The 9,304-nt window shown below is 44.3% G+C and overlaps 1 protein-coding gene across 1 annotated transcript; it reads left to right on the top strand.

The window, feature by feature from the left end:
• Positions 1 to 352: 352 nt before the first annotated feature.
• Positions 353 to 8,745, top strand: phf6 (PHD finger protein 6). The gene is made up of 11 exons (XM_064326249.1): positions 353 to 512; positions 2,754 to 2,938; positions 3,332 to 3,433; positions 3,973 to 4,106; positions 4,442 to 4,488; positions 4,706 to 4,869; positions 5,298 to 5,441; positions 5,988 to 6,092; positions 6,757 to 6,890; positions 7,246 to 7,400; positions 7,830 to 8,745. The coding sequence occupies exons 2-10, from the start codon at positions 2,798 to 2,800 to the stop codon at positions 7,382 to 7,384; spliced, it is 1,110 nt and encodes a 369-aa protein (XP_064182319.1). The 5' UTR covers positions 353 to 512; positions 2,754 to 2,797; the 3' UTR covers positions 7,385 to 7,400; positions 7,830 to 8,745.
• The last annotated feature ends 559 nt before the right edge of the window (positions 8,746 to 9,304 follow it).

Here is a 9,304-nt window from a genome sequence, read left to right as displayed (position 1 = left end):
TGTTATTGACATAAAGCAATAAAGATAGCCTTTTGTTTAATCGCGAATTGTTAACAGAGCATTTGTGTCAATCCCAATTTCAATATAGAGGCAGCTTTGACCTTCATATAAAATCTGCCTTTAAATCTGTGATAAACTGAAACTAACACGTGTATCAGGTGAAACTAACTGACCCAGTGAACACTGATGTGTACACCTGGGAATTCGGAAATAAACTTTAAGCAATGACACTAAATATTCTAACACTTTTATGATTCAATTGGCTACTGTTGCATGGCTGTAAGGTGAGGAGCAAGAGCAGCGTGCGTGAGGGGCGGGTATTTTAATGTCTGACAAACAAACGTGCTTTATGCAGTACGCAACGTCACACGAATCATACGCAGTGGCGAAGCTAAGAATCCGCAAGCGCTCCCATCACAGTGGAAAGACGAAAAAATCCCTCACACCCGCATACACGTTTCCTCTCTTTTACCATCACAGCGGAGCAACGTGACTAGAACACACTAAGAAGGGTAAGATATTTATATCTGTCATTATTAACTGGGGAATAAAACCACGAGTAGAGCTATATGGCCGATACGAGCGGGAGGCGTACTTGTGCTCAAAAGTGAATCCCCCTCCGTTTTCGAGAAACTGAACGTGCAGGGGTAGCGTATGGCGCTTGTGCACTGAAAGCGGGTAAACCCCAAGCGCCAGGTCTACTGATTTAGGAAATACACCAGAATGAATGGGATGTTGGCTTTAAGATTAAAAACAATTATCAAACTACGATTGTTTTAGTTCTCGCTGTGGCCTCAATTTTGATTGTGCGAAGAGGCCTCAAAGGGGTGTTCTTGTGTAGAGCCCCAAAAATGTAGCGGACAAGATCCAGGAGGTGGCACACCCCCTTTTTTTGTAATTGACATTGAAATAAAAAAAAACAGTAGATTGTAATCAAAAATTTCTACACTGCGCTAATTTAATTTTTATTATTTAAGTGATGCGTATCGATCACGCTAGATATTCAGCTACCTCGAACATGTTTTACATTAAATGATACAAATGTTTCGTTTCAGTTTCTGACCATGTTCTTGCTTGTTTACTTGGCTGCTATGCTTGCACGTTGTGCTACGTTGGTGGTGTTTCTGCCTGCGGCCGCTATGAGGCTTCGTTGTATCTATTGCAATTGTGGAAGCTGGAGCGGCCTGTAATAGGCTACTGCTCAAGCATTGCGTTAATGTTCAGAGTAATGACTACATTGTTTTGTGCTGTTATGATACGTTATTTTATATTTATATTAATAGAGCCTTTCTGACAGAGATGATAGTTTATTTACGAGTGTTCTGGCGAGTTCTTAGTTTTCATTTGCTTTTAAACAACGACTGTTGTGAGTTTCTTAGTGACTTGATTATTATGTACATTTGTTTTTAATATTCGGTGTGTCTGTAGGTTATATTAGTCGAACACGAATATAATAGTTTTTGAAGTTAAATTTAAAAGACCGACATTAAGGTTACAGGGAGCACAGTTGATAACTGTATACAGTAGTCTAAACCCCTAATGTAAAAGATTATTTTCATTTTGGCCGTTTTGTTACATTTATTTTCTCAGGTATTTTCTCAAAGTTCCAGTGTGCACGGGTGAATCTGCCTGACGTGACTGCATACAATTTATTAAACCCTTTATTTAATTATTTTAATTTTTGTCTTGATGTATTATTGTTACTGTGTTTCCAGATATTCTCCCAAAGTTCTCTCCCTTGTGTGTGCATACCTGTGTAGTCCTAGGGCCAGCTACAATCACCTCAGATACACTCAAAGAAGTTAATACACAGGAGTGCAGGGACAGTGTTTCTATGGACACAACAGAGGGAAGTCACTGTTATAAAATCCACTCTCATGTCCTAACAACCCCTAAAATGATTTTGTCTCTAAGTTACTCCTCACCTTTTCCTGACGGTTTGAACATTGGCCTCTGCTTCCCTTACATGACCCAACTGTTCAGAATGCACCTTGTAACTCATTCTGATTTATCACGGCAGCATCCTCCTCCTTAACATCCTAGCATCATAGCCTTTCCTGTAATTCCTTGTAATTCCTTATTTTGCAGGAGTCCAGGTTTATTTGCTTTGTAAGGGGGCGGGAATCATTTTCTGTTTTTTTTTTTTTTTTTTTCCACAGACTTACTCAATTGGCTCAATTTATTTAAAATAACCCCCCCTGGAAAATGTCCACTGAAGTATTGTGCGACCACCTGTTTGTAAATGGCACTATAAAGTCTATATTTATCATTTCCACTCAATCCTCTCCCCAGATCTTTACAACTTGCCATCCACTGCTAGGAATGACCTCTCCTGCCCTCCATCCTGTAGTCTTATTGTCAGAGACTCCAAAAAAATGAAGCCCCAGTTACAGGTGCCCTTGCAGCCAAGTCCAGGCACAGATTCGCCAGCAGCGATGTAATCCCTTCCCTAGCAAAGCTGTAATGTCAGGGCCACTTGGTACTTGGGCTAGCACACAGCTGGCACTGATACACGCTACCTAACCACAACCATTACAGTACATCTCCAGTTAATATTCAGCAGATGCTCTTGTCCAGTACAACTTATACAGTGTATGTTTTGTAAAAACAATGCAGGTGGGTATTTACTGGGCTGATTTACTCATTTAATTTGTGTTAAGTACCTAGGTCGAGGGTACAAAACTGGGAGTTAAAACCCTTAGTTCCCTCACCATTGTCCTGCCCTGTTCCCTTGTCCCTCTCTGGTTGGACAGTGCTGCTCGGTACCACGGCGACGGAGAGGACAGAGCGCTCGGCCATGTCTGGCTCATCGGGGCAGAGGAAGGGGGCGGCAGCACGTCTGCGCAAGTGTGCCTTTTGCAAAACCAACCGGGACAAGGAGTGCGGCCAGCTGCTGCTGTCGGACAACCAGAAGGTGGCCGCCCATCACAAGTGCATGGTGAGGAGGAGCGGACACAGCCTTGTTTCCCAACGGGCAGTCAGTGCGCCAGCGAACAGGAAGAAGCCAGCGGCAACTGAGCACAGTCCTGTCATGCGTAAACAACAGATCAGAAAATGATTAAGATTTTCTGAAAAAGTACATACATACATGCATGCATGCATACATACATACATATGTGTAATTTGTGCCCGGGTGCTTTCACACGATTCACCAAAGATCAAGACAGCAGGTCTGCTGAGGTGGAGCCACGGGCTGGGTTTAAGAGCTAAGGGGTTGGGGTTAAAGGGCTGGGGCTAAGTGGTTAGGGCTCAGGGGTGGGACTCAGGGGTGCGTTTTGGGGCCCTAATCTGACTCACATGGCTTCCTGCTGCACTCTGCCTGTCCCTCCAGCTTTTCTCCTCCGCGCTGGTGACGTCTCACACGGACAGCGAGAACATCGGCGGCTTCTCCATCGAAGACGTGAAGAAGGAGATAAAGAGGGGAAACAAGCTGGTGAGCGGCGGAGTAATGATTTTAATGAAGGCCGCTTTCTGTTCATCCTGTTCGTTGATAAACGGATGGTAAAAGCAACACTGCATTAGAGGTGGAAAGTCCAGGGGTCAGAAAGTTAAAGTCCTGCCTTGTGTTTCTTCCACCTGTGAACTCCGTCAGCTGATTCACTAAATAGTTCTACCTCCTGGCTGAAGAATTGTGCTGATTTGCAAATCCAGGCAATTTAACAAAATACTAGGGAGGACTTTGACTTTCTGAACCCAGATTTTCCACCACTGTTCTCCATAAGTCTCTCACCCTGAAAGTCCTGTAACAATGTGGTCTTCTTTGTGATGGTGGTAAATGGTTGCTTCTTCATTGTTTGTTATGGAGTACTGCCCCGGCTGGAAGAAACCTGTCTGGTGGTTCCGTGCGGGTGTAAGTGTGTGCTTGCATTCGTTGTCGTTTGGATGTCAGCCTGCCCTCGGTGGAATACCTGTGTGTGTGTGTGTGTGTGTGTGCACGTGCGTGTGTCGCCTGATGCCTCTGTCTCTCTCCAGATGTGCTCGTCCTGCCACCGCCCTGGCGCCACCATCGGCTGCGATGTGAAGACCTGCCGGAGGACGTACCACTTCTACTGTGCCCTATGGGACAAGGCCCAGATCAAGGAGAACCCCTCCCAGGGCATCTACCTGTGAGCGCGCCTTTCTGCTCTGCCTCGTTTCCTTGACTTTTTTTTTTTCTTCAGTTTGTGAAACCAGGGGTCCCAAACTCTCATCCTGGAAGCCACAGGCTGTGCTAGTTTTACAGTTTAACCTTAGTTAATGCTCAAGTGATCAGGTGAGTTTACTGTGTTGTCAGCTGCTTTAATTGATCGATTAAGTGCAGAGTTACGGTGAAAAAACCAGCAGACCTTTCGGCTCTCTAGGACCAGGGCTGAAGCCCGCCATCTAAATCAGCCAAAGTGTCTTATGGAAACTGATCGGTGTGTTTGCTAATTCTGATGTATTTGTTTCAATTTTAATGCAGTGTGTACTGTCGTAAACACCGGGACACCACACAAGACTCCAGCGAAGGTAGCCAATTCCATTCTTCGACCTGCCTACTGGCTTGTTGTCAACCATTGTGTATAATTGTAAAACCCTTCCAGGTCATTCAAGTTAAATGGCATGGAAAGCCTCTCACTGCCTCAACAGCTCATAAACTGCTTTATGTTTCTTGACACCATTTCATATGACGGGGCTCCAGAGTCACTACTCATGCAAACAAATTCAATTTTATTTCCACTTATAGATGAGCTGGGGGGTGTGGCCAATGACTCAGACTCCTCCCCTCCCAGAGGCAGGGGACGGGGTCGTTTAGATAAGGGACGGATCAAGGCCAGCTCTCGCGGCCAATCGGATGACACCCGCTCTACGTCCTCGCACGGAGCAGATGATATGGAGAGCGCCTTGCACGTAAGAAGAGACTCAACAAACACGGCTAAACCAGCATAACGGATCTGGCAAAAGTACTATGAGCATGGACCAAGAGTTAGGTGGTTTAGAGCATTATCTAGTGTTTGTGCCAAGCCATTCTTGACCACAGCTATTAATTAAAAGAATTTTACTATTAATCTTGACTCAGCCTTATATAAACCACCATATGAACAACTGATTTAAAAAAAATATCTGTTCCAAAATCCAGTATTTAATGTAATTGATGGCTTATGGATAATTTCAGTCACAGCATACTATCCGTACAAAGATTATAATGTCATCAGGGTTAGGTACAGTTACCCAAGCTGTAACCCTGGTGGCACACAGCAGGACCAGTACTAACTGTTCGTATCATTGGCATTGGGGTTTTTGGGTTGACCCTGGCCTTGTGTTTGTGTGACCCATAGCGGGACCGCTCCCCCTTGCGGGGCAGCCCCAGCGACTCGGGCCTGCGCTGCGGCTTCTGTCACGCCGGGGAGGACGAGAACGAGACGCGCGGCGTGCTACACGCCGACAGCGGCAAGAAGGTGGCCGCGCACTACAAGTGCATGGTGGGTCTTCCCCTGAACGCGCCTTCTGGGAGCGGCCGTACTCAGCGCGTATGTGCAGTGCGGGTGCAGTCTCTAATTTGACTTCATTTTCAGAGGAAAGTGTGTTGTGTACGCAAGGTAAGTGTCACACACTCGGCCCCTCTCATGACCCACCAGTGAGTCTCAATGCACAGTTTGGGAACAGTTACTGTGGGCGACTGCTATTAAGCAGCGTTTCTTAAACAACGGGTGGGGACCCAAAGTGGGTTATGGGAGTATAGAGTATGAGGTGGGTCCCAGAATGAGTCTGTAGCGCAATAGGCTATGCTGGTATGTGTATTTGATGGGACCCCAAAAGCTACTAAATTTCAAATTTGTGTCCCGATATTAAAAACGTTTTCCAATTTGGATTCCGATATTAAAAAGTTTAAGGACCAGTGCTATGAATTATATCACCAGTCACTGAGCCCTGTAAGACTGAACTGGTCACCTGAGTGCCCTGATTTAAAGCTGTCATGTGTGATGCGGTTTCGCCGCCTGACCACCGTCCTCTCGTTCCCCTGGCAGCTCTTCTCGTCCGGGACCGTCCAGCTCACCACCACCTCCCGCGCTGAGTTTGGAAACTTCGACATTAAAACCGTCATCCAGGAGATAAAGAGGGGAAAGCGAATGGTGAGAGTTTTATAAGAGGATTTCTTGTATTTAATTGGTCTCATTTAAGGATGAAGGCACGATAGAAAACTAGACCTGGGACATTGTTTACAGCGGAGTTACCCAGTCTTGGTCCTGGAGAGTCACAGGGTCTGGTTGGTTTGTGCTGTTACTCAGTTGTATTGTTACTCAGAATTGTTCAATCAAAGCAGTCATTTACACAGTTAACTCAATAGTTGCTGATTTAAATAAAAAAACAAACAAAAGCCCAATGATGGACCAAGTCCTCTATTTTACAATTAATGTTTATAAAGTGTCAACCCCAGACTACCTCTAGAGCATTCGGAATGACAAATTACAGTTTTTTAAAGATTTGTTTTCTGTGCTCTGATTGGTTCTTGAGAGTTTTAACCAGTGTTATGTCATCTCCATGGTTGGAGCTCTGCCTGCCTACAGTCTAGAAGATCATTATTTTTTTAAGAAGACATAACTGACCTTTGGTTTATTAGCAAGGCACATTGCTGGAATTAGGGCTGACTTAAATCACGTTCTAGCATCAACCTGATCAGGCTAAAGGAACCATAAGGTTATGAGCCTGGCAGGTGAGGCTAATGTTTATATGAAAGGCCAGGGGTGTTTTGTATTTGTGTGCCATTTTGTGTATATTTGCTCTTGGCTCGCTCAGAAATGCACCCTGTGCGCCCAGCTGGGAGCCACCATTGGGTGTGAAATTAAGGCCTGTGTGAAGACCTACCACTACCACTGCGGCCTGCAGGACAAGGCCAAGTACATCGAGAACATGGCCAGAGGCATCTACAAGTAGGGGCCTGCAGCCAATCACACTTCTCAATTCTATCAGATTATGTGTTGTGTTCAGTAAAAAAATTCACAATAATGGAATTTGGCAACTTCGTATTGACGTCAGTTCTACCACACTGCTCACTGTCTTGTAAAGATACAGCTGTAAATTTAATGTGATATCTTTCCTGCCCAAGTCATCCTTTTAGTTTTCCTATGAAAGCTTGAACCTTAGAATGTTAAATTGAAAGCGCACATTTAAATGTAAGAATGGCTTCGAAGGCATGGAATATTCAAAATGTGAATGAAGTGATAAATTGTTTTTTTTTTTAGAAAACTTGTGTTGTGATGATTTGCTTGATCTCGTGCACTGCAGGTTGTACTGTAAGAACCACAGCGGGAACGAGGAGCGTGACGAAGAGGACGAGGAGAGGGAGAGCCGCAGTCGAGAGAGGGCCGGCATCGACCATGGAGGCACCCTCCCTTTGCCCCCGCCTCAAATCAACGGCAACTAGGCGCCCCTCACTCCCAGTGAGCACATACAGCCTGACTCCACTCACTTAACTATGAACATCTGGTTAATAAACAACAGAATATCATGGCTGTATTAGTCACAGTGATTAATATTTTAATGTTTATTTTACCTTTATTTAACCGACAACTAGTAACTTGCTTCTCTTTTATTTTCTGTTGTCACTGTAAAGGTGGGGGGGATAAGGATTGTGTAATCGGGATGAGGGGGGGTTAAGGTCGGTCATGGGGGAATTTGACCAGGACTCTTAGTTGAGAAATTGTTTTGAAATGGGATTTTTAATAGCCACAGTGAGTCCGGACCTTTGTTTTTACATTTCTAGGAAAGCACATTTTAAACTGCAGTGCCATCTGATATATGTAGCATTTCATGAAAAAGAAATTGGACTACTACTATTAATCATAATATCTGTCTTTTCTCCCCCACAGTTGGTGGTTTTTAAGATGACACAAGGATGTGGTGCCATGGATCGAAGATGGCAGAAAAAATATTTTTGTATTGCGTTGTTCTCTGAAACATAGGGGCCCGTTCATTTTAACCTCTCCCGAAAATTCTTGCTGCCTCTGATAAGACACACAGCCACATATGCAGATGCCACTCCCGTGCCTTCTACAGTAACCTATAACTTATACAGGTTTCTGTGGGGGAGTTTTGTCCAGTCGCATTACATCTTAGGCATTCAGCAGACACCCAATCAAGAGCAGCTTATAGTCTAACAGTTTCTACATACAATCCATTTATACAGCTGGGTATTTTTTACTGAAGCAGGTTGAGTACCTTACTCAAAGTATAACTGCAGCGCCCCACCAGGGAAGTGAACCCCCGCACACTTTGATTTGCAAGTACCGGTTCCCTAACCTGTACCCTACCCCGCAAGGCTGTCCTGTTGCCTCCACACTCCCGCGGACAATACACAACAAGGACTGAGGTGCCCTGCAGGGGGCAGAACTGTGGATAAACAGGACCATGCTGTCATCGCTCACTCTGGTCTCAGTGTGGGACCCTGACACTCTTTCTGCAAACGACTGGACTGGAACTCGGCCTTCGTTTGCATCCTGCTCACGTTGTGCTCCCCAGTTTCACACAAAATGGTGGGGAACAAAATCAACTTTTTCTGGATTCGTCATAAGGAGGTGGTCATCTATTTGTCTTGTTCGCCTTTTTTTCATGCCAATCATGGAGGCATAACTAATTCTCATTTTCTTTTTGTAGAAACTGTAATATTTTCCCCCCTTTAATCATGTACTATATTTTACTACTGTATTATTATCTTGATTGTTATTGGGAATGTCTGTGGCTTTCTTTATACTCGGTCAGGATTAAAATTCCTCTGGTAGCATGAAATTAGATTTTTTTATTTTATTTTTTAAATCACATTCAGAATGGGGTGTTGCACTGTTGATTTAATCAACTGGCCTTCTTAAAGCTAAAATTAAGGATTCGCTGGATATTCACGGCTCAATTTTATTTAGCATCTTAGCTATCAAATACAGTATTTTGCCATTACTTATTTGCATGTGCCCTATACTCAGATGATTTCTGTAAGGTTAGTTAACACAATGAGGTTGAGGGACATGGTTTTCATGTGACCAGTAGGTGGCAGTATCGCACAGTCTTTGAGCAGTTTCATAAATCGGCGTGAAAGGGGACCTCTCCCCAGTCCTCATTAAAAGTGTCAGCTAACCAAACAATGCTCTTTCAGCACACTGACAGCAGGTCTTGGGGATCCATTTTTGTCTCATTGCTTTGGTTCTGAGACTTTTGTTCCATATCAGAGAACCAAGCTAGCTGTAAAATTCATTAATATTGCGAACGTCAAGTTACTCTCTGAAGATGACCATTACCAGTCCACATTATCAATTTTTAAAACACCGACACCACAGGTTCACAAACAGATGCACTG

This window comes from Anguilla rostrata, chromosome 3 (assembly GCF_018555375.3).
Source record: "Anguilla rostrata isolate EN2019 chromosome 3, ASM1855537v3, whole genome shotgun sequence".
Classification (NCBI taxonomy): domain Eukaryota; kingdom Metazoa; phylum Chordata; class Actinopteri; order Anguilliformes; family Anguillidae; genus Anguilla; species Anguilla rostrata.
The sequence above is the reverse complement of the archived record's forward strand: the minus strand, read 5'-3'. Positions and strand labels throughout refer to the sequence as shown.

Bases quoted from the DNA above. Each gene is read 5' to 3' on its own strand.
- phf6 (XM_064326249.1), top strand. From the start codon at position 2,798: ATGTCTGGCTCATCGGGGCAGAGGAAGGGGGCGGCAGCACGTCTGCGC. The intron at 5,442-5,987 runs GTGGGTCTTCCC...TTCCCCTGGCAG, and splicing joins CCGCGCACTACAAGTGCATG to CTCTTCTCGTCCGGGACCGT. The intron at 6,093-6,756 runs GTGAGAGTTTTA...TGGCTCGCTCAG, and splicing joins TAAAGAGGGGAAAGCGAATG to AAATGCACCCTGTGCGCCCA.